General features: G+C 37.0%; 1 protein-coding gene across 1 annotated transcript in view; it reads right to left on the reverse strand.

Annotated features, from left to right (window-relative positions):
• Window positions 1-23,664, reverse strand: part of MAN2A1 (mannosidase alpha class 2A member 1) — a 161,666-nt gene that overhangs the window by 105,172 nt on the left and 32,830 nt on the right. Inside the window, exon 4 of the mRNA XM_024743371.1 lies at window positions 8,702-8,873. Within this exon, the coding sequence (XP_024599139.1) occupies window positions 8,702-8,873 (172 nt within the window). The remainder of the gene's footprint in view (window positions 1-8,701; window positions 8,874-23,664) is intronic.

Consider the following 23,664-nt stretch of genomic DNA (forward strand, 5'->3'; position numbering starts at 1 on the left):
AAAAAAAAAAAAAAAAGTAAGAAAAGAAAAGAAAAACAGGAAACTGGTGTTGATAAGGAATGTGGAGAAACTGGAAAGCTCAGGTACTACTGGTGGCAATGTGAAATGGTGCAGCTGTTGTGGAAAACAGTATGGGACTTCTGTGAAATATTAAACACAGAACTGCTATATGATCCAGCAATTCCACTTCTGGGTATATACACAAGAGAACTGAAAGCAAGGACTCAAACTGATATTTGTACACTCATATTCATAGCAGCATTTTTACAATAGCCAAAAGGTAAAAACAATCCAAACGTCCATTGATGAATGAATGAAAAAACAAAACATGGTATATTCATGCAATGGAATATTATTCAGTCCTAGAAAGGAAGGAAATTGACACATGCTTCCATATGGATGAACCTTGAAGACATTATGTTAGGTGAAATAAGCCAGACACACAAAAAGACAAATATTGTATGATTCTACTTATATGGGGTACCTAGCATAGTCAAATTTATAGAGAGAGAAGGCAGAATGGTAGTTGCCAGGGCAGAGGTGAAGGGGAATTATTAATAGGTATAGCATTTCAGTTTGGGATGATGAAAAACTTCTGGAGATGGTTATGGTTGCAAGACAATGTGAATATATGTAATGCCGCTGAATGTTACACATAAAATCATTAAAATGGTAAATCTTAAGTTATGTACATTTTACCACAATAAAAAAAAAGATGCACTCAAAAAAAAAGCACAATGTGCATGGCATGCTATCATTTGTATAATATGAATGTGTCTTTGCACATATGTACATGCACATATTTTTCCTGTGTATCTACAAATTAGATAAGCATCTGGTCAAAGTAGCTGCCTCCTGTGAGAAGAGTTAGATGCCAAGAAGACAGGAGTAGTCACACCTTACCTTTCATTGTATACCCTTTATATATTCAGGCTTATATTAAAATATGAATTAAATAAAACTTTTTTCTAAACTATAAATGTTATACTACCCTGATTTCTCCTAAGCACTAAAAACAAACAAAACTATAGCATAAAATAGTCACGAGATTTTATTTAAGAATATTTCTTATATTAGACGATTGAATTAATAGTTTCTGTTAAGTTTTAATAATCAGATATACTTTAAATATTTCACTGTATAGTAAATATTACTTCATTTTCTGACTTTTCTAAAACAAAATAAACTGTTAATTCAAATAAACCAGAAAATATATGAGGTTGAAAAATAAAGTTTAAAAATCCACTCAATATCTTGCTATAAATGCATAAAGCATTATGGTAGGCATAGTTTTTAATCAATTTATTTCACTTAGTACTATATACCATGAACATCTTTCCATCTTAATAAACAGACATATATCATTAAGTTTATGGATGTACTGTATTTTCTAAAGTATTTATAATTGAGATATAACAACACATAATATACATGTGTTCAGTTTGATGTATTTTGACAATTGTTTATACCCCTGTTACTACCCAAAACAACTGATATTTGTATACTCAAGACATAGGCTATTCCCATCAACTCAGAGAGTTCCCTTCTGCCCCTTTCCAATCAATTCCTACCTTACTCCCCCCCCCCCACAAAAAAGACATTCTTACTTAGTGATTTATATCACAATAGATTAGTTTACTTACTCTCAGACTTCATAAAATGGAGTCATACAATACTCTTTGGTGTCAGGATTCTTTTGCTAATGTGTTAGATTCATTCATACTTCTGTGTATTTCAGTAACTCATTATTTTTCATTGCTGAGTGGTACTCCATTGTTTAAATATGGCACAAAATTTTAATCCAATATCTTACTGATGGACATTTGAACTGTTTCCTGTTCACCAAAACATTGGTGAACATGTTTTTACTTTTCTTGGATAAATTCCTAGGAAGGAGCTCCCAGGTCACATGATGTATATTTAACTTTGGAGAGAATTCCAGTTGCGGCATATTCTTTTCAAGCCTTGGTGTTGTCAGTCTTTTTGATTTTAGCCATTCTAAGGTGTTTGGGATAGTATCTTGTAGTAGTTTTAATCTGCATCTCCCTGACGACCACATATTACTCAGCCCCTGCATGCACACCCTCCCCTGCACTGTTGCAGCCTAATAAACTTCTTTCAGGTGTCTGAACATGCCATGTTCTTGCTAATCCCTAGCCCATAATCACAATTCTCCACTCATAACCTGGAATTCCTTCCTCACCCTCTGCCACCCTCTTTATACCTGGCTAGTTCTAACAGCTTTCAAGTTTCAGCTTGAATACCACCTGCTTCAGGAAGCTTTCCAAGACCCACTTCTTGCTTCCATAGAAGAAAATGCTTTATTCTGATACTGTGTTAATTATATTGTCTTCCTTGCTCTGCCCTGGGAGTGGGGATCAGGTAAGTCTCACTCACTTCCTGTATCCCTGGAGTCTAGCACAGTCAATATTTGTTGAATAGATGACAGAGAAAATACAGGAAGGCTTTGGAGATAAGGTAATATCTCAGCTGAGTATTGAAGAATAAATAGGATTGAGATTATCCAATGTACAAAAGGAAAAATATATTCTCAGCTAAACTCATGGGCAAGTTCCTAAGAAGCAGGAAATAACCTGTGACTGAGGACACCCACGTGGCTCAGCATGGCTAAGAGGGGGGGTGTGAGGCAGGAAGTGATCTGAGGTAAGGGTGGACAAGCAGGGAGGAATCAGAGGACAAAAGCAAGGATGTGCCAGGCAAAGGAGGTTGGGCTGTACCTTTTGACAATGAATTGTCACTGAAGCATCTGAAAGCCAAGAAGAGACATGGGCAGACTCATATATTAGAAACCTAATTCTGTGGGTGAAATGGAGGACACCTGGAAGTGGCAAAGCTGGAAACAGGAAGACCAGTTGGAGGTCTTCATTAAAGCAGGAAACAAGAGTAAGGGGGACAGAGCGGGGGCGGGGGGGTGACTGTGCAGAGATACTAAAAAGGCACAGCTGACAGGCTTGTGGGGACTGACTGGACGACATGAACAGCAGACCGAAAGGCAGAGCACACAGTGGGCAGGAGCACTGGTTCTGGGGTGAGCCTTCCTGGTTCTGGTCCTCAGTCCACACTTAATTGCTGGGGGACCTTAGGTGCATTCCTTACCACCTCTGCATTGGTTTCCTCAGCAGTAGAATGAGAATAATGAAGGATCTTAACACATAGGGATGTTACAGGATGGGCTGAATGAACACATCTAAGTGTTTCGAACAAGCCTCCTACGGAGTACAGAGTAAGCATTCAATAGTGTTAGCTGTTACTGTTACCCTTAACTAGGGAAGAAGAATGAAATCGAGGTTGGAGCTTTAGATCTGGAAGCAGCCCACACACCTGGAAATTAAAACAACAGTGTGGCAGGGCATGCAAAATGAGGAGAACCAAAACGGTGCTACCCCACAGAAGAGAACTGGGATATTTAGGAAAGAGCAGAGGAGGGAGTCAGAGGGATGATGACAAAGGGATGTTCAGCAATGCAGGACTAGAACCAGGAGAAAGAGCTCTGGCTCACAGAAGACAAAAAAAAAAAAAAAAAAAGGAAAGAATTTTAAGGAGAATGGAGTGAGTGGTCAGTGTCAATGCTGCAAAGAAATCCTCCCAGAGGACTGAAGAAGTATCCAACAGACACAGCGGCTGAGAAGTCCTCATGGCTTTTGCCTATAGCTGATGTAAATGAGAGGTGAAAGCAAAGCAAAGACACCTCAATCCAGATGAATGGGGATGGGATACATACTTTCTAAAATAAATGTACACCACTGCTTCAACTAGTAGAATCAAAGTTATTTTAGACACTGGTTTGATTCCTTTGAGAGACTGCTTTGATTCCTTTGATGAAATGCTATGTATCTTTAGGCTCTAAACTAAATCCAAATCTGTAATTTACTCTGAACATCACAAGACACACTGTAACTTCTCACTGCTCTGCAAATTTTACAGCAGGCTTTGGTTAAATAGCACAAAACCTGACCTGTATAAAATGTATAATAAATTAGCTAGTATAAGAACTTTAAAGGTATTTTTTTTTCTAGTGGACTCATAATGCAGAATGCATGTAAGTTTGCAAAATGTAAGTTTGGATTTGTATTACTTAAGAAAGTAATCTCAAACTTTTCTCTGATTTCAATAAGCAGAGATAGTTGTAAGGACAGGGTAGAAGGTTCACTTAACTATAAACCTAGGAAAAAAGAAGTAAGAGAATGGTAGATTAGATAAAGACTTTGCGGTCTCAGCAAAGCAATGAAATCCAGCAATGCAGTGAAGACACAATATCTAATGGTACCCTTCCCCATTCACACATTTGGAGCCTTATATTATACCAAAAGGTCCACACAGAGAAGCTGGTCAAGATTCTGGCAAACACATAAACTGTTCTAGGTTCCAACAGCCCAGTGCGCTTCTCAATTGAACACTGGTCTCAACAGCAGAAGCAGATGCAATGTAAAAACTCTCAATGTCTCAGAGCCCAGAGAGGAAAAATGAATATGTAATATGCTGGGTGCTAGTCAAAGGAAACGCTAAGGCTAATGTTTCCGCTGTTTGACTCTGAATAGGGTTCACATTTTGATGTATTATAAACGTCATGCAGTACTTAACTGCATTTAGCCAAAAAGTATTCAAATAGAAAGCCTAAAAAGTAAAAAGAATGTTAGCATACCAGTCATTTTCAAAATAAAACAAGCGTAGATGGAAAATGTGCTGATTATAACAAGGTAGTTTCTTTTAAATTCATTGGATATGTGTTACAAGTAGGAACCATGACTATACTTGATTAAATTACTCTGAGTCACACAAAATAAAAAAGCTAGATGTTGTATGCATGGATCTCTCTTTAGTTAACCAGATTTTCATTTTTGAAAGTTGATAGAGCTGAATATTGCTGCCACAGGGGGGAAGAATCAAACAAGTCATTGCTAGCATAGATTATGAGGATCACTTGAGTTACGTTTCTGTTAAGTTCCCACAATCAACTGATATTCTTCAGGGACAATAAAAGCTTACACAGAACTCTGCTAGAATTAATAGGTTCTTCTCTTCAACAGGTAGCTTGCAAATTTAGGTACAGATATTTAATCCACAGACTCATCTTCAAAAAGAGAAAAACAAGCCATTGCATAAGCATTACAGTAGTAGTCCAAAAAATTCTATCATTAATGCCACTTAGTACAAGCTCAGAATTTTAAATAATGGGAGCAAACCTATGTATCTATTAAGCTTTTCTGTTTGTTTGTTTTGTTTTTTCTGGAACCCAGCTCTCCAACAAAGGATTTGAGGAGAAATACATCAGCTAGCTTTCTTGGTCGCAAGCAACACTGACTGACTGAACAGGAAATGTATTGGGGGACAGTCCTGGGTACACAGAACTGAGAACAGGCTAAAAGTCCAGGCTTAACAAAGGACTGGAAAAAAATGAGATGCCATGCTACAGGCATGACAGGGTCTGTGACACAGGACAGGAAGAATCTTGCGGATGCACCAGTGCTGTGAGGGCTGACCTGCAACCTCCCCTCCATTCTGCTTCCCTTCTTTCCATCTCTTTAGCCTCGCTTCACTCTAAAGGCTCAAAACCCTGGGAAATAATATATTGATTAGCTGAGTTCATCATCACTGACCTATCTGACCTGGGGCAGGACAATGAAGGATCTGACTTCCGTGTTTGGAGACCATTTCCTAAAAGGAAATCAGGTGAAATGGATGGGAAACAAAGTGTTTGGTTAGAAAAGGAAGGGCTTTGAGTCGAGTTACACTCTCTGTTTTGAAACAAATTCCAGGTGTGGATACATGTTATTGCTCATGGATGAATTAAAAAAAAGGAAAATGCTTGGACTTACAGACAACAATATAAAGAACCCAGAACTAAAGGGCAATTAAAAAGCATAGTTAAAACCAAGCATTTGAAGCCAGAAAAGAACAGGCTCCACACCATCGAGAACAATGTGAGGTGGGAAAGAAAACAAAAAACCTTGAGAAAAACCTCACATAATGCAGTAAATATAACCAAAAAATTAAAATGCATATGCCAAAGAGAGACCAGAGACTTAACAATTAGATAACTGAATTCTAAAACAAATGAAATAAAACCAGTAATTAATTAGTAAGAGCAAAAAAACATAAGCTGAAAAATATTCTGAATTGATAGATGGAAAATTTAATAAATTATACATACCCAGATATATGGCAAAAGTTTGGAATTTTAGGGATCAATGGCACTGTTTCTCAAAAATCTAAAGAATAAAAATTGTGCAGTCCATATTCTCTGACCACAAGACATTAAAACCACCTTTTAACACCTAAAGTATAACTGAGAAAAAAACAGGAATTTGAAAATTTTCCTAACATACTCAAGTCAAAGAGAAAACAATACATACAGAATATTTAGGAAAAAAATAACATAAAAATGTGAAAGCTAATAAGAGCAGTAAAAAGGCAAACAGAGGGAGAAATGCTCCTTGTTAAAATAAATCAACTGGCCCATTTAGCATTAGTAAAAAACAGGTAGAAGGAATTAAATAAAAGCAGAAAAGTCAAGAGTAAATACCAGTAAAATATAAATATAATAGTTTTTTGGGGGGTACAAAAACCAACAGAAATAGTAAAAGCTTTAGCTGATCTAATTAAGATGAAGCAAAAAATCAGATTCCCCCAAATAACAAGAAAACAAACAAAAACAAGCAAACAAAATAACTACAGATGCAATAAAATCTTAAAATCTGAACAATCTGAGTAAAACACTATAAAATTATAAGAAACTATGAAGTATTATTTGTACTCAAGGAGCAATATAAGACCTAGACAGACAAAAAAAATCTGTTTTAATCTCTAAACTTAGTAAAAGAAAAAATATGTATAGACAAACACCAATTCCGCAGGGTTTCACAGGGCAGTTCTTAATTTTTGGAACACTGCAAACCAGTAGGTAACTCGATTTAAAAGAAGGATTTGTGTGTGTGTGTATGTTAACCTAAATTAGCTGCTAACATTTCAACTTAAAAAGTCAAGACATTTTATGTAACATTTTGGAATCCTAGCTTGTCAAAAATAACTGGAAGAATATCCTGACAACTCTGGTTCCCGTGGCCACACATGGCAGGAGTGGAAGAAGGGGTAGTCCCTTTGGGTGTGGCAGTTACTCCTGGTACATTCAGGATCCTCAGATTCTTCAGCCTTCAGTTATGGCACCTTCCTGGCCACTCTTATAAGCATTTTAAGCATGCTCTCGGGGGGCGGGGGGATGTCTGATAGATAATAATGGAACATCAATTCTCTCTAAATTACCTTTAAACTTTTATGTCAATGTCTATCAAAATCCCCCCCTTTTTTTTTTTTTGATAGGGTAGGAAGAATTTAGCAAGTTAATTCTAAAGCTCTCTGGGAAAATTAAGTGGTCACTCATTAAAAGACCTTTTCAATAAAGAGAAACTAGAGGAGATTTAAACTGTCTGTTATTGAAACACATAAGGCCGCAACAATTACAGTTAAACAGAAAAGTCCATGAAACAGGTCAGAAAGCCCAGAAATCAATGCATATTGAAATGCAATAAAGATGGCACTTCAAGTCAGTAGAAAAGAATGGACTATGTAAGTCTTAGGGAAGCAGCACAGCACAACGTGCAAGGGAACAAACAGCCTGTGGGGCTGGACAGGCTGGACTGGATGGTAACTAGTGCAGCATGTGCAGCTGGGTGACCCTGGATGACAAGTGTCCTTATCTGTAAAATCAAGATAGTCATTATATCTACTTCACAGGATTGTTGCGAGGATTATCAGTTATCATTTGCAAGGTACTTAAAATAGGAAGTAATACAGTAAGCACTGTATATGGGATGTTAAATAAGTAAAAGAAAGCAATTGATGCTAAGACAATCCTTAAAGTCCTGGGAGCAGGGAGGAGGGAGACATGGGGAGCAAAACCTCCCATCACACCACATTAAAAAAATAAACTGGAGGATTTATAAAAGTGAACAATAAAAAACTAAATCGGGGAAAAAAAGACTATCTCATCTCTTGGATTGGGGAAGGCTTTTTAAATATGACAGCATATTAAATATGACAGCAAAGTCAATCAAGAAAACAGATTAATACATTTGACTACATAAATATTTTAAAAGTCTTTATATCAAACACTAAGAAGAAATATAAAGCTTCAGGAAAAATAAAGGTTGGTATGTATATAATAAATATTCTTACAAGTCAGTAAGAAAAAGTACATGATCAAGCAATTCAAAAAAAGCTCTGCCTGTATATATGAGAAAGCATGGAACACTATCACTAATCAAAAATTCACATTTTTCACCACTTAAATTGGTCAAACTTTTAGAAAAAATTATATTGTTGCCTAATATGCAGAGAAATTTGTACCTTTCTATATGGAAGACTGAAGAATACACTGAAACCCACCCTTCTAGGGGTCACTTTGATTATATGCTTCAAAAAATCTTTAAAATATTAAGCCCCTTTGACCTAGTAATTCCATTTCTAGGACAAAGATGGAACATAAGGATTTCAATGGAAAAGTTTCAAGTCACTTTTTCAGAGATGAACCAGAATCAAGGAAAAACATAATGTGAAGAAATATTTTAACTTTCAGATATAAAGCTAAGAATTTTCACGTTCTAAAAATTCAACACCTGTTTCACTGTATAATTAATGTTTAATATTACCAAATTAAAAAAAAAAACAGTTTTAAAAAACAAACCTTTTAACAGCATCCTTCTTCTGAATATCTATAGTTTCCCACCACTTTGAAAGGTAAGAGATCTCAGACCACATAAATTTCCTCCGTGGGTCTTCTTTCAACTTGATGACCATGTTATTAAAAATATACTGAGTCTTCTCTCGAAAGTAGTCATCAAAAGTCTTCAACCAACCTAAATTAAGACACAAATATACCACAAAGGTCTGATTCATATGTCTGATTTAAACTGTCACATTCCATTGCATTACCCTTGCACAACCTCACGTTTCATTCATATAAAGACATATTTAAAAATTTAGCAAACGTTTTCAGTTAATGAAATTCCACTTAAATGGATGTGAGACTCAAAAAGCCACTAATAGGGCTTCCCTGGTGGCGCAGTGGTTGAGAGTCCGCCTGCTTATTCAGGGGACACGGGTGCGTGCCCCGGTCCGGGAAGATCCCACATGCCGCAGAGCGGCTGGGCCCGTGAGACATGGCCGCTGAGCCTGCGCGTCCGGACCCTGTGCTCCGCAATGGGAGAGGCCGCAACAGTGAGAGGCCCGCGTACCGCAAAGAAAAAAAAAAAAAAAGCCACTAATATTGAAATGATAAAAATACTCTTAAAACTGTACAAATTCAGATATCAATGAGAAAAATGAAAAAGCCAAAAAGCATTTCATATGTAATTATAATATCTAATTCAACTATTTATAATTTATCTCTAATTTACTTGCATCGGCAGGCGGACTCTCAACCACTGCGCCACCAGGGAAGCCCAATTTAAGGAATTTTTTAAATTAAAAAAATCTGAACAGTGTTGACAAGTTGACAGTAATATTCTCATAATATGGAATCAAAATTTTATCCTCTCTCATACCACATCTAAAATTTCCTATCCATTAAGTAACCTAAACTAAGAAAAAGAAAATCACAAGTACAAACTCTACTGAAAAGCCAGCAGCAGAGCAATAATCAAACAACAAATATGTACACATCTATGTAAAGTTGTTTTCAAAAAAGAATTGATGTTGACAACTTAGTTCTTTGACTTTTCCTACTGCATCTCAAAGATCCTGGAAACTTTATCTAAAGACATTTGCAAAAATAATAATAATAATAAAGACATTTGCAATTCAACTATAAAGAAATATTTTTAACAAGACCTATAGCTCCAAATACAGCCCCATCCAGCAGAGTAATAAAGCAACATGATGAGTGGCTGAAGCAAAACATACACAGCCACCAATTCCACCTACTGGTGGGACACAAAATATACCCTGCTGAGCATAACCTCTTACCTATGAAATCTAAAAGGAAGGGGACTTTCTATAGAGATAGGCTTAACTACTGTGCTATTGTTACCAAGCCTCAAGCATGTGGGAGGTCTAAGATACAAGGGATACAACTGGCTATTTCTTTTGTCTGTCTACAATTAAGTGACTATTCAATGCATACTGTATTTGCTGGCAGAAAATAACAAAAACCTACTATTCTGACAATGCAAATATGAGCCTCTAAAGGGCACTGCCAGTGTGACTATATTTCTCCCTTTTGCTTTAAGTGAACTCTATTCATTCTACGGTTATTTACTGAGCACCTACAAAGTGATGGGTATGAAGCTATGAGCCAAATAGGAATATAGTGTAAAATATTCTTTATAGGACTTTCTTGATCTGGAGCACTTTTAAGCTGGTTTGTCACCAAAGAATACTACCTGAATAAGTCAACTTTTTCATGTTTAAATAAAAAGCCTGTACCTACAGAAAACGCAAAGATGTCTCATAAAATAGTGGTTTACAAAGAATCCCATCTTGCTTCACAAAGGCACAACCTAGACCCTGTCCCAGAGCACTGAGGCCAGGATCCACATCTGGATTCCCAAAGAAAATTCAACCTATCCTTAAATGGAGATGCCCTAACTCCCTGTTGACCATGCAGCACCCCTGAGAGACAAAAAATATCAAGTGCTCAGACCTGAGCCCAGTATATAATATAGCAGTTAATAATAATAATAATAGCTGCTGCTACTATTATTATTATCATAATCATCATCAGTCTTTAATTGCCCCTTCCACATCTCTACAATCAAACTGGGTCAAAGGAGAAATAAAAGATATTCCTAACATCTAATTTTGAAAGAGTATACAATTTATTTAAAACATTAAATAAATTGCTCCACATCTTAAACATATTGGTTACCCAACACTTCAATTTGCATAGAATTCATTTTATGCCCCCATTATAGGCTGAATTGTGTCCCCTTGAAACTCATATGTTGAAGTCCTAACACCCAGTAACACCCACTTCAGAATGTGACTGCATTTGGACGTAAGGTCTTTAAAGAGATAATGAAGGTAAAATGAAGTCATGAGAATGGGCCTTAATCCAATACAGGCATAACTCGTTTTATTGCACTTTGCTTTATTTTGCTTCACAGGTGTTGCATGTTTTACAAATTGAAGGTTTGTGGCAACCATCTGTCAAACAAATCGATCAGTGCCATTTTTCCAACAGCATTTACCCACTTTGTGTCTCTGTCACATTTTGGTAATTCTCATAATATTTCAAAAATTTTAATTATTATTATATTTGTTACCATGAACTGTAAGCAGTGATCTTTGATGTTGCTGCCGCAGTTGTTTTCGGGGTGCCACAAACCACACCCACATAAGACAGTGAACTTAAACAGTGTTCTGACTGCTCTACAGGCCATTCCCCATCTCTCTCCCTCCCCTCCAGCCTGCCTATTCCCTGATACAAAACAACATTGAAATTAGGCCAATGAATAACCCTGCAATGACCTCCAAGTGTTCAGTGAAAGGAAGAATCACATGTCTCTCACCTTTAATCAAAAGCTAGAAATGATTAAGCTTAGTGAGGAAGGCGTGTCGAAAGCTGAGAGAGACTAAAAGCTAGACCTCCTGCACCAAACAGTTAGCCAAGTTATGAATGCAAAGGAAAAGTTCTTGAAGGAAATGAAAACTGCTAACCAATCAACACATGAATGATAAGAATGCTAAACAACCTTATTGCTGATATAGAGAAAGTTTTTGTGGTCTGGATAGAAGATCAAACCAATCACGACCTTCCCTTAAGTCAAAGCCTAATAATCCAGAGCAAGGCCCTAACTCTCTTCAATTCTATGAAGGCTGAGAGAGTTGAGGAAGATAAAGAAGAAAAGTTTGAAGCTAGCAGAGGCTGGTTCATGAGGTTGAAAGAAATAAGCCAACTTCCTAACATAAAAGTGCAAGGTGAAGCAGCAAGTGCTGAAGCAAGATATCCAGAAAAATCTGGCTCAGATAATGAACGAAGGTGGCAACACTAAACAAGAGATTTTCAATGTAGATGAAACAGCCTTCTATTGGAAGAAGATGCCATCTCGGACTCTCTTAGCTAGAGAGGAGAAGTCAATGCCTGGCTTCAAAGCCTCAAAGGACAGGTTGACTGTCTTGTTATGGGCTAATGCAGCTGGTGACTAGTGAAGTTAAAGCCAATGCTCACTCACCATTCTGAAAATTCTAGGGCCCTTAAGAATTATGCTAAATCTACTCCACCTGTGCTCTATAAATGGAAGAGCAAAGCCTGGATAACAGCACATCTGTTTACAATACGGTTTACTCAATACTTTAAGCCCATTACTGAAACCGTGTACTCAGAAAAAAAGATTCCTTTCAAAATAGTACTGCTCATTAGCAATGGTCACCTGGTCACCCAAGAGCTCTGATGGAGATGTACAACGAGATTCACATTGGTTTCATGCCTGCTCACACAACATCCACTCTGCAGCTCATGGATCAAGTAGTAATTTTGACTTTCAAGTCTTATTCTTTAAGAAATACCTTTCATAAGACTATAGCTGCCATAGACGGTGATTCCTCTGCTGGGTCTAGGCAATCTTCTGGAAAGGATTTGCCATTCTAGATACCATTAAGGACCTCTGCGATTCATGGGAAGAGGTCAAAATATCAACATTAACAGGATTTTGGAATACGTTGATTCCAACCCTCAGGGATAACTTTGAGGGATTCAAGACTTCAGCAGAGGAAGTCACTGCAAATGTGGTGGGAAAAACATGAGAACCAGAATTAAATGTGGAGGCTGAAAATGACTGAATTGCTGCAATTTCCTGATAAAACTTTAAGGGATGAGGAGTTGCTCCTTATAGATGAGCAAAGAAGTGGTTTCTTAAGATGGAATCTACTCCTGATGAAGATGCTGTGAAGACTGTTGAAATAACAACTAAGGATTTAGAATATTATATAACTGTAGTTGATAAAGCAGCAGCGGAAAGGTTTGAAAGGACTGACTCCAATTTTTAAAGAAGTCTTACTTGTAGGCAAAACGCTATCAAGCAACATTGCATGCTACAGAGATATCATTCATGAAAGAAGGAGTCGACGCAGCAAACTTTACTGTAGTCTTATTTTAAGAAACTGCCACAGTCACCCCAGGCTTCAGCCGCCACCACCCTGATCGGTCAGCAGCCCGCAACATCGAGGCAAGACCCTCTACCGGCTGAAGACTCCGATGATGCCTAGCACTTTTAAGCAATAAAGTATCTATTAATTAAGGTCTGTATGTTGTGGTTTTTTAGACAATGTTATTGCACTTTGAATACAGTATAAACAAAACTTTTATATGCACTGGGAAAAAATTCGTGTGACTCACTTTATTGCAGTGGTCTCGAACCAAACCTGCAATACCTGCAAGGTACCATGTATGTCCTTCTAAGAAGAGGCATTTAGGGCATAGACACACACAGAGGGAAGCCCATGTAAAGACAAAGGGAGAAGAATGATCATCTACAAGCCAGGACAAGAGACCCATAGAAGAAACAAACCCTGCAGACACCTTGATTTTGGGCTTTTAGCCTCCAGAACTGTGAGGAAATAATTTTCTGTTGTTTAAGCCACCTGATCTGTGGTACTTTTTAAGGGCAGCCCTGGCGAACCAATATCACACTAGAAAACATAAGTGTTATTACTATTCAAAAAATGCAGAGAGAATCTACTTTACCAAACACCATCATAATACTTACTATACATCTACCTCTGTATTGCAAGACTGAGCTGAAATCAAATGTAAGTAACATCAATTTGTGTACCATGTTATTATATGTACTCAATAAGGACCATCTAAATTACTAAATGACTCTACTAGAATTATGGTCCCTAAGACATCACATCTACTACCTAAATTTTAACAAAGGTCAAAATTAATCCCTAATTATTTGACTGATAACTCAATTAAAGAAAGGAACTATGAACAGAGGAATGCCTCCAAAATTAATTCAATAATAAAACACTAGAAACCTAGCAGAAGAGGCAAATTTAGAAAAAATAGTCTTTATGAAGATTAATAAGTGAAAGGGTTATTTTCTTAAATACAATTACTTATTTTCATCAGTTATACGTTGTTATGAACTCAGGCCATTTCAAAGAATAGTTTATCACAGGAGTTTTCATAGAGGAACTGATTAATCCATTCTGCCTGCAACAATCATGCAGAAAATATGTCAAAGATATTTACGTGAGCCAAAATATAAGCTCAGAGATGTCAACTTAAAAGTCTTGCATAAAACTCATCTATAATAGATACTACTATCACTATAATACAGCACAATTAATTAAGAATGAACTGAAAGATAGCCTCTTGCAGCTTTCAATATCGAGTAATATAACAGTAAATTAGCTTTTACTGCTCTTATACAATAGCATAATCAAGTATTCCTTTTTACATTGAATTGGCTCTTTCTTCTTCTAAATTACTGTAAAACTCCAATTGTATATCAACATGAGACCAATCACAAAGATAGTATTTTACAAAAAGTTGTATGGGACGAATTTTTGTGACATAAAATTATATTCCTACCTCTAGACTGAGTAATCTTGGGACATTCGGTTGCAAACTGATTTACTTAAGTGGTCAATTCACAGCCTTTTTCTTTCCCTTGAATACACTTGGAAATTGAACCAGGGCTAGAACAGCATTAATACTTTTCAATTTATTCTTTCTCATTCTAACAACACTATCACCCATAAAACACCTAATCACTATTTTAAGTAAGTGCGGAAATATTAAGAACAAAGAGTACACAACTAGAAGTTCTATACAGCCAGCATAATTCCAAATTCACTATCACTATTTTATCATAAAATGTTTTTAAGTTCTAAAACAGAAAACTAATAAAGTTGAAAACTCTACTGCTTATTTTTAATGTGCATAAACAAATACACACTTAGTAATTGTTCACTAACAAAATACAATTTATTTTTTAAATTTTGGACCCAATCTAGCTTTGAAGTCTACAGACTTCGTGGAGACCTGATCCTCTTAAGGAACACTTCGTTTTATTTGGTTCAAGGGCATACACAGTACCACCCTTAGGACCTGGGCAAAGACTGCCCCACCCTGAGCACTGGACTCGAGAGGGCTCTCCCTATTCTTCCTCTGACCACATCCCTTTCCACAGCGCAAAGAACTTGCCCGCCCAGTCTGTCCTACCCAGCCCTGCCCTTCTGAGTCCCCGAGACCCAGAAATCTGTGTCCAAACATCCCCAAGACAGCTTTCTGAGCCTCCCAGGGCCTTCTATAATGCCTTTACCTGCCAGGACAGTCGAACTTGCAGGTCGAACAGTCGAACTAGCCTGGGCAGTAGCCAAGGGGCTGCAGTTTGTAGGGGCGTGGGAAGAGTGCTGGGGTGTCTGCAAGAAGAGCCCCTCCTGCGTTAAGACCAGGCCAGGTCTGGGAGGAGAGGGGGCTGGGCCACCTGGAGGCTGGCTCTCCCCACAACACCAGCACATTCCAGTGGGGAAGTGGAGCCCAAGCAATCTAAACCCACACCTGGACTTCCAGATCTCTGAGCTATTTCTCAAGGGAGTAGGAAGAGACCTATTTTATTTAGCAATGTATTAGTTTGATTTATAACTTTTAAATGTTTAGACAGAGTGTCTGACAGCCTCCATGTACTTTTGCCCCAGGTCCTGCAAATTTTAGAAGCAAGCCTAGACACGTGCTACAACCTGAACTTCAAACGAGTCAGTTCTCATGAATCTAGCACCTGGTACAGTCTATAACAGCAAGAGTTCAGTAAGTGCTTGATAGATGAATGAAGTGTGGTGCCGAAAGGACTGGAAAAAAATGCAAGTGGAGTATAAATGCAAACTTACTACTTCAACTAGAAATGAACCAAAGGTCAAAGATACCACATACTATTAGCTCTGCTATGTTCACTCTCTGTTCTGATACTAACCTAATAATCTTTGAACAATATCTCTAAGTTCCTATTTTATATTTAAAAAGGCTCTGTCAGCCCTAAGATGATTTAAAAACACACATCCGGAAGAAGGCATGCCCCTCCAATCATTGTTACACTGTTAAGGTTTTAACTGCTACAATAATGATTTTTTAATGAGTACATTAATTCCACTCAAAAGTTAAATAGGTACCAACTGTTAAGAAAACATAAAAAGATTCTGAGTCAAAAATAATTATATCCAGATAATAAACATTGAAAAACTACAACATGCTTCAATTTATTTCCATTTTAACATAATATTCTCAAATTAAAAAATACAAGTAGAGTGCATTAAAAAATCTCCTTTATTCTAGTAATTAAGTTATTCTACATGTTCAACATGGACAATGGTTTCTTCCATCACTTGTCAAACCCTTCAATATTCGACTGCAACATCCAATCTTACACTTAAGGGGTCACATACAACTTTAATTGGTATTACCATAACTCACATGCTGATTAATTTTAATTCCAACATCTCTATTATAAAATAATCTTATTTTCCCCCCCAATAAACTGTGGAAGAGTTCTAATTAACGTTCTGTTCTGGTTTATTCGTTCAAACACAAACCAAGCATCTAATAAGGGCAAAACGATAAAGCTAAGCTAAATGAAAACAGATTCTACAGTGAACGTATGAACCAAATGCCGTGGGAATAAAGAAATGGTAAATTCCTACCAGAAGGACAGAAGAGAGATTCTTAAATTAGATGTCATCTGGTTAGACAGAAAAGGTGGAAGTTCCAAATACGGAAGAGGATATGGAAAAGACACTAAGCCATGAAATTGTGTGTCAGTTTCAGGTAGCAGAAGGCAGTTGGGTATGGCTGCACTGCAGCTTACATGGTGGGAGCATGGTGAGATAAATAGAAGTAGAGGGTCAGATCACAGAAACCTTCTAAACGATCCTTGTTTCTCACCAAGAACTTAGGAGAGAGGAAGTTAAGGTATTCTGAGCTGTGTTTTCAAAAATAACTGGACTGTGAGTATAAAGGATAGACTAACAAGGTAAAGTAGAAGAAAAACAGGAAATGAGGTCACTGCAATAATTCTGCTAAAATATGGTAATTGATCGCAGTGGAAACAAACAGAGGGAAATAAGAGGCCAAGGAGGCAAAATGAAGCGCCTTTACTAATTGACTTAAGTTTCCAGAAGAGAGTAGAGGGAGAGTCAAAGATGAAGCTGAGTCTTTGGAAACCTGCAAACCTGCTGATTCCTCTAAATGCTTTTAAACTCAGATTTTCGAAATAACCCAACCTTTTTGCCAGGTGATTCAGTGTCATCTAATAGTTTTTAAAGCATATCAGCTTCACTTCCATTAACTTGTTTGAGATACAGCATGTTTTTTGAACCCATGTAAGATGCTGTCACTGGAAATTCTATCCCACACCACAAGAACATATTTGCATTACTATTAGGACAGCTGGGGTTTTGTTCACCCCAGCTGTATATGTATAATGGCCAAATGTGACCTCTTACTGTACTGCTTTTCTAAATGCCCTTTAAAAGACCTGCATACCTTGATACCTGACACCTGCAATTGTGAGATCAACCTCTAAAATATTTTCTAAGTCGGTGCTAAAGTTACCTCCCTCTCTTGTTAAGAATTTCATCCATGAGTATCTACTCACACCAAATGAGGACACTTCAGGCCTAATAAGTCCTCTCCAAATAGAGTTTGGTTGTCTATAATATGAGAGACATGTATATTCTTTTGTGGCATTACTCTTAGGATATGTGAGGAGTCTATGTACTTAGCCTTATGAGTAACCCAATACTGGGCAAATAATCAAAGCTTCTAGAAGAAACCATTTAAAAGCTGGAAAATATGGCTTCTCAATCACTTTCTAATCGTAAAATATGTAGCAATGAGGAAAACCACTCACCATTTCATGTACTAATTTAGTATTTAAGGACAAAGATGTCTGTTTCAATAAGGATAGAAGAGAAGAAAAAAAGGATAGGAAACAGTGCAATGAGGAATCTACTTTTGCAAGAGAGTTACTAAAATGTTTTACGTGATTAATAATACTAAAGTAGATAGCATTTGGTTTGGAAAAACTTAAAAGACTTTCTTCCTAAAAGCTCTCCTATGGGTTCAGAAGTATTACCTGCAAGAGGCAATATTTAATGGTTACAAGTTCTGATTCCAGAACCAGATGGCTTGGGTTCAAACCCAGCCCTGCCACTGACACATTACTTATCCTCTCTTCTGCCTCAGTTTTCTTATCTGCAAAATGAGGGTAAAAACAGGATTTTTTGTCATAAAGTTGCTGAGAGGAGTGATGGATTCAACACATGTAAAATACCTAGAACAGCGCCTGGAACATAGTAAATTCCCATAGTGCCAGCAATTATTTGTGTAACCAGCATACTGGTGAGCTCTGATGCACCCAGGATTGATGACAGACAAAAGTAATCAAAATAGGGGAATCGGGAGATGTTTACATGATCACCTACATCTCTTAGGCGCTACCTGACATTTGTGCTCCTAAGGAATACAGTCCAGTCAGAGCCCAAATAATCAGACTTTTTCCCTCTAAAAAGGAACCTCAATACACCAATTCTAGAGATCTCTTAAAAAGACAACCCTAAAGAGCCATGTAAATATTTAACTTTTAAATGCCACTATTTCTTAACAATTAAGATTGCCCAATAAAATACAGGATGCCAGGTTAAATTTGAACTTCAGATAAATAATAAATGTTTAGTATAAGTGTGTCCCATACAATATTTGCAACACATGTAAAAAAATTATTCATTGTTTATAGGAAATTTAAATTTAACTGGGCAGCCTGTTTTTCTTTTTTTCCCCAGCTAAATCTGGCAACTCTATTAACAACCCAAAGGTCAGATAAATGTGCTAATAAATTAACTAATGCCCATAAAGCAAGAAGAAAATAAATACTAGCATCATCTGAACTAAATAAAGTATCTTAAGCGGCAGTATAGAAAATGGAAAGAACGTGGATCTTAGAATCAGGTAAATCTGAGATCCAGTTCACTCCTCTGCCCATTTATTTATGACTGACTGACCTGGAACAAATAACTACACTTTCTCTAACCTTACTGTCCTCACCTGGTAAATGGGATTTAAATTTACCACTTCTCAGGGTTGCAGGACAGATTCCATGAAGTAACACACACCAAACACAACCTGAGGCAGGACAGGCAATGAATGTCATAGTATCTTAGCTCCAGAAACGCAAATTTCCCATCACAGTAGCCCAAACGAAAGAATTCGCTTTATCCCACAATAACTAAACAGAAAAATATACTCCCCAAACTGTGCCCGCGTACAATGCTCTCCTCCTCCTGACCATCTCATTCCACTAGGCAGGTTCCTTTGGCAGCCTGAGTTCTGTCCCCACTGCCTTTCACCTACATGCGCAGCACTCAACCATGGCTGGCCAGAACTGGTTTCTTCTGACTGTGCTTAACAGTATTTGAACAGAAAAGCTGTGAAATAACATTACACTGTGATGTCCTCACATGTTTTTGTTCTTTTTCACAAACTTTTTAAGAATAAGGATACATAAACAAATTCAGTTCAAATTATCATATAATAATAAATGCAAAAATCTGCTCTTAATTTTCAAAAACAAAAAGGCTGAAAATCCTAATCACTCAATCGAGTCAATAAAAACTCTGCAGAAGAACTGCAAATGCATGAAAGAAAAGTATTTTCCATTGTGACTCTTGGGCCTAGGTCTTCCTTCTGTTTTGGAGTCATACCACACAGGGGATTATTTTCTAACACTCATTTTACAAATTGCTTAACTAACAATATGCTGTCCAATTTTTCATTTAGTATACCTTATCTTCTCTCTACACACTGTGATTTCTTTGAAGGAAAATTAACTAAATATTTCAGCAGTTTAACTAGTGGGAAGCAAAGAAATAAGATTGTAGATACAAAGGTGCTGTAACTGTGTTTTAATCAGCTTACTAAATACAACATGAACATGTATCAATCAACTAACATTTAATTTCATGGTCTATGATTCAAAACTTTTCAAAAGCATAAAGGTACAAAATTATCAGTATTTACTTAACAATTCCTTTCCAACTTTGTTTTATCTCATATAAACCACGTAAAATATTATATAATTGTTACATGTCCTTATGCACTGGAAGAAGACATAATTAGGAATTTTATTAATATACAAATATAATTTGAAATTTATCTTTCCAATTTGATCCCAAAAGAAAAATATCTCCACATATAAAAATACAGCAACATAATTTTTTAGGTACGGTGACTAAATACAGGAATCTTCTAAACTCTATCCCCAACAGACAACACTTCACTGATAAACTACTGAGCTAAAGTTTGTTTTAAATTGTTGCGGCAGAAAATGGAAACAAATCTCTATAAATTTCATTTAGAAAGTAAACTGCCTTAATTGCACATTCATTTAGGAGTATTATACAAAGATTTCCCATCAGAGTCACACTTTGACTTGGAATGTATGTGTACATACTTATCTCTTCTCTACTGAAAGAGTGGTTTTTCATGATATGAGTGATTCAGTTTTTCACAGAATAATTTAGTTTATCTGAATTCTATTCTTGTTAAGGAGCAGTGAAAATTATTAAGGAAAGTCAGGTTCTTCTCTAGCATTTTGCTTGATAGCAAAAATTACTTTAGTTTTAAAAGGTCTGTTTCTGACCATTATTTTTGTCTCAAGTGGAGAAGGGCCTGAGGGTAAGGGTCATTAACATCTTTCACTAAGACAAAAAGATTCAACTGTGGTTGCTAGGATACCAACAGACAGATTCACTTATTACAGTCAGGAACAGTTATTCATAATGTCTTCTCACAAAACAACATACTAACTGCAACAAGAAGGAAGCTTAATGCAAACAAAGTCTAAAGGGCAGAGGCAGTCCCTGCCCTTTAAGAGCTTAATATTGTCTGTTACTGGTATTTAAAAGTAATTTTAAATAAGCTATTTTTTAAAGGAATGGAAATAAGTAGACAGCAGGAAGAAGTGAAGGAGGGAAGTTAAATGTATAGGCCAAAGAATAAGTCAGCTGTTTCATCTGAGTCTGCAGTCACATTCTTTTGTTCACTAACTTATTTAACTGAATGACTCTGTACTATGTGCTGATTACTGTTCTAGGCATTAACTCCAGTGGTTAATAAGACAAAGTTCGAGCCCTCATTGAGCTTACACTCCAGGAAGGAGACCAAGGAGAAGTTAATATTTGTGCCTATAGGCAAGCATGAATGCGTGTGTGTGTGTGTGTGTGTGTGTGTGTGTATACACAAGCATGAATGCGTGTGTATACACACCGTGTGAAAAGGGCATGGAGGCAGGTCAGTGAAGGCCTTACATATATTTAGCGATTACTACATGCCAAGTGCTAGGCTAGGCAATGAGGACAGAGTGTAACAAGAGACACATGTTTTCTGACACTCAAGTTTATCTGGGTGGGAGATCCAGGTAAACTAACAGGGAAGTATTTTGGTGCCACTTACTGCCTGCATAACCTTGGCAAGTTGGTTACACCTTCATCATGAATAGTGGCACTAACCTTCAAAAGTTATTGTGAACATTAGATGTTTATAAAACGTTTGGCACATTGCCTGGTAAACTACAAATTTTATTATTTCAGTTAAGAGCCCACGTTATAGAATAACAAGAAATGAGATTGATGGAAATTGAGGATGGCAGAAAAGAGGAAAGGATAATAAAGGTATGTAAAAAATCAAAAAGGGAGGAGAGCTGGGTTTGCATTAGAAGCTCTTTGTAAAACACACCGCTAAGTGTATTTATAAGCCTACAAGGAATAGTATACAATGGAATTATATCACATACCCAATTAAGTGACAAGAATTAAACAATACATGATTGGCAGAGAAAAGAGGAGGAGAGAACAATTTAAATAATAAAAGTGGCTCTGCCACTATCTCACTCAATGAGGGACTATTTCAGAGTAAATGAGATTTACAGAAAAAAAATCTGCAGTCCTACAGGCAAGTCTCAGATCCCACATGTAAAGTGTGAGCACCTCACCTCACTGAGTGAGTCCAGATATAAACAAACACTGTGTTTTTTCATATGTGTCCCCTAAATGCAAATGTACTATTTAATCTGGTGCTCAAGTAGATAAATAGCAAAAGGAATTTTTATTAGATGTGATTTTCATCACCTTTTGTACTTACTTTATAACTAATTCTTGTCCACTATACGACCTCCATTTTATAGATACACAATTTTCTACATTTTATAGATAAATAAGCCCAAGGACACAGGAAGGTCTGCTTCATTCTGCCTGGCTCCAAATCTCTGTAGCCTTTATTCAGTGCCCAGGCAACCCTGAGTTTTGATTTGAAGGGAAAGGCTAAGACTAAGGAGGAAGGTGATATAAAACATGTAAGAGAAAAAGTTAATAAGACTAATAGGGATTTTTAGGAAAAGATAAAGACATTAAGACCAAAGACAAGGAAACCAAGTCAGAAGCTGATGTGTAGTAACTGCTCATCACAAATTTCCAGAACAATAGTGACTTCACATATATTATACCTCTGTGCATTCTAAATATTGAAGTATACTGGAAATTCAAACATTTCAGCATCCAAGCTCTATCTCCCAGACTATCTCTCACACCCAAAAGCAGGGTGCATGCGTACATACACACACACACACACAAAGCTTCACCAACTCATTTGTCTGGACATAAAGTAACAAGTTCTATTGTCTTAGAAACAGAAATAAATACATAACAATAAACTTGTTGAAAAGAATATAAGTATGACAAAATTGAAAATTGGGAATAAAGAAAAAAACCTTCAAAGTAGTAAATGAATATGGTGCCTCTGATAGTAATAATGAAATTGAGAAAAATAACAAATAGAAGCAAAAGTAAGTCATTCAAAAGAGGTCTTTGGAAGTATATAACAAAAAAAAATCCTGCAACTTAATTCACTGGTCATTTACTCAGTGCCTGTGTCCTCACACTAACAGAGATAAACATCGAATCATATTTCCCATCATCATTTTAGCAACTTCCCTTTACCTTGGGGGGAATATCTCTGGCCCCAGTAAATAACAAAAGTTGTTATATGAAAGAATAATAACATTAATGATAATGATAGCAGTTACTCTAGGGCTGTGTAACATACCTTTAACATTTTACCCTATGAATTAAGTACTTTAGCCTGATTCTACCTAGGAAAAAACTTACTCTCATGTTAAGAAGCTGGCCTAAAGTTGTTTAACACTGTTGGGATTGGGACTCACTCTCATGTCTGCTTAACATCAAGGCTCTTAACCACTTTATACTGTTTCTACATTTTAAAGATACAAACTTTCCCATGAGCACTCTGCATTTTCTAACATGGAGTTTATGGACATGAAATAATTCTCCCACACAATACGTAAGAAGTAACTAAAATGAACTATCAGTGCCTTAAATACATATAACTTTTCATCTCCCAAAGCTAAGGCCTTTTTTTTTTTTTTTTGTGGTACGCGGGCCTCTCACTGTTGTGGCCTCTTCCATTGCGGAGCACGGGCTCCCGATGCGCAGGCCCAGCGGCCATGGCTCACGGGCCCAGCCACTCCGTGGCATGTGGGATCTTCCCGGAGCGGGGCACGAACCCGTGTCCCCTGCATCGGCAGGCAGACTCTCAACCACTGCGCCACCAGGGAAGCCAGCTAAAACCTTGTGTTT

The sequence above is a fragment of the Neophocaena asiaeorientalis genome, unplaced genomic scaffold (assembly GCF_003031525.2).
Source record: "Neophocaena asiaeorientalis asiaeorientalis breed wild unplaced genomic scaffold, Neophocaena_asiaeorientalis_V1.1 scaffold26, whole genome shotgun sequence".
NCBI classification, from domain to species: domain Eukaryota; kingdom Metazoa; phylum Chordata; class Mammalia; order Artiodactyla; family Phocoenidae; genus Neophocaena; species Neophocaena asiaeorientalis.